Genomic DNA, 1,845 nt, shown 5'->3' on the forward strand with positions numbered 1-1,845 from the left:
CTTCGACAACATAGCTACCACAATGTCCCGATAGAACCTGACTACGCACTGAGAGGGAAGGCTTCGCTCGAGTCACATCTCACTTAGCCAGATCAACCCAGTAAAAAGCCGTCTGATAGACGACATTCTTCGCACCTTCGAAGGTTATGAGATCATCGGTAACAGCAGAAGCAGATGTCGAACGCGTGGCCTCCTTGACAGCAACCTGAACATCGGCGCCACTGGAGACCTCTATCGTAGTCCGGGGGGCGCAACGCTGATCTCAACCCTCCTAGTTGGGGCAGAAGTAGACACAACAGACGCAGCGGTGGGAACGACAGTCGTAGTGGATTCTACTGCTGGCGCAATAGTAGCAACAACAGCAGTACTGAACTATGTTCGGACGAGGAGTACTAGACGCATCCTATGTAACAATGTGATGAGTCGATACAAGTAGTAAGAGCAACACCCTAAGAATGAGCCCAACTCACCTTGGCAGCAGGAGCCCCATGAATGCCGTACAATATGGAAAGCGCAACCACACTTGCGAGAACGCGTACCATTGGTAACTAGATGGAACCGATGCAACTGGTGATAATCAACAATGTAAAGATCTAGGTGACAACACTAGATCAAAATGTTACATTTAAACTTTAGAATCAGACATGGACGATCAAACGCTCATTCCTAACCTATATGCGTTTACTAGCTAGTCGGGCACCGTACTGCTCATCGCCGCTGAGGATACGTTTATGCCACAACACTCTGCTGCGTCTACACGGTACACACGACCATTCGTAGACGTCCTTCAAGACGCACTCACGACAGAGCCAATGCCCGCAAGGCCACGATAGCAACCGCTGAGGCAGAAGTTTACTCGATCGGCATCGACTGCACTTTCCCGGGAAAAGAAAGTCAGCAGCAGCAGCGGCAGTCGTCTCAGCTCTATCATAGAGAACGTCGTAGTGACCACAACCACCCTCCGTAGCCGGAGCCGTATAGAGTAGAGTAACCACCCTAGCATCATCTTCACCACACTTGTGAACAGCCATATCCATCGCAGCGCACCCTGGAGCACAGACTGCTATGTTCACTCCGAATGCTCTAGCCGCGTAACCGAGAATCCAAGCCTCAGCGTCGGCCCGCGTATTGAGCACCAAATCGCGGACAGCTGAGTGCACGTCAACCGAGCCAACAGCGGCTAGTATTGCCTCAGCTTCGACAGTCTTGCTGCAACTCATGACCGCCCTTGCGATAGCAGCACGGCATTTCGAAATGAGCGCCTTGTCCCATTGAGGGTCCGCCACCATACACCTGTACGCTTCTAGGGACTTTTCACCATCGGTAACATCAGGGGAAGCCAACAACTCCTCACCCAGTACACGAGACAGGCAGTGGTAGGCATGGTCGTTGTGGGCCCACACTAGCGGTTCGTAGTAGCCGAGCAGGAGGGCGCGATAGAAGCATTGACCGTCACCAGCAACACAACGTAGAACCATACTCTTATTAGCATCAACAGCACCAGGGGCTGCAGCCAAGCTTGATACCAAATAGCGAGGGGCGTCTTCAGGAGGACCTACGAGCTTCCGAAGGGGCGATGATGGGCGGGTTATTGGTAGAGGCGGCGGAGGCAGCGGCTGAAGTATGAAATGAGACGGCATTACACAATCGTTACATGTAAAAGGACCACGCTATCGACATCTAGATAGCAGCAACGATGAGTCATGATCGGGTACGTCTCAACGGGAGCGTAACTATACGAGTGACAAGCTGCGGCAAGGAGTAAGACTAACCTAGCGGCCAAACCCGACGCAATGCAAACCTCTCCCTAGATAACAATTCGGTCAGTTCCATTAACCTAAAAGG

General features: G+C 52.0%; 2 protein-coding genes across 2 annotated transcripts; both read right to left on the reverse strand.

Annotated features, from left to right (window-relative positions):
• Positions 1–79: 79 nt before the first annotated feature.
• Pmar_PMAR018246 (hypothetical protein) lies at positions 80–542 on the reverse strand (the record flags this gene model as incomplete). The annotated part of the gene is made up of 2 exons (XM_002781794.1): positions 80–205; positions 471–542. The coding sequence occupies 2 exons, from the start codon at positions 540–542 to the stop codon at positions 80–82; spliced, it is 198 nt and encodes a 65-aa protein (XP_002781840.1).
• A 129-nt stretch (positions 543–671) lies between these two features.
• Pmar_PMAR018247 (hypothetical protein) lies at positions 672–1,478 on the reverse strand (the record flags this gene model as incomplete). The annotated part of the gene is made up of 1 exon (XM_002781795.1): positions 672–1,478. The coding sequence occupies one exon, from the start codon at positions 1,476–1,478 to the stop codon at positions 672–674; it is 807 nt and encodes a 268-aa protein (XP_002781841.1).
• Between the last annotated feature and the right edge of the window lie 367 nt (positions 1,479–1,845).

This window comes from Perkinsus marinus, assembly GCF_000006405.1.
Source record: "Perkinsus marinus ATCC 50983 genomic scaffold scf_1104296941540, whole genome shotgun sequence".
Lineage (NCBI taxonomy): Eukaryota > Perkinsozoa > Perkinsida > Perkinsidae > Perkinsus > Perkinsus marinus.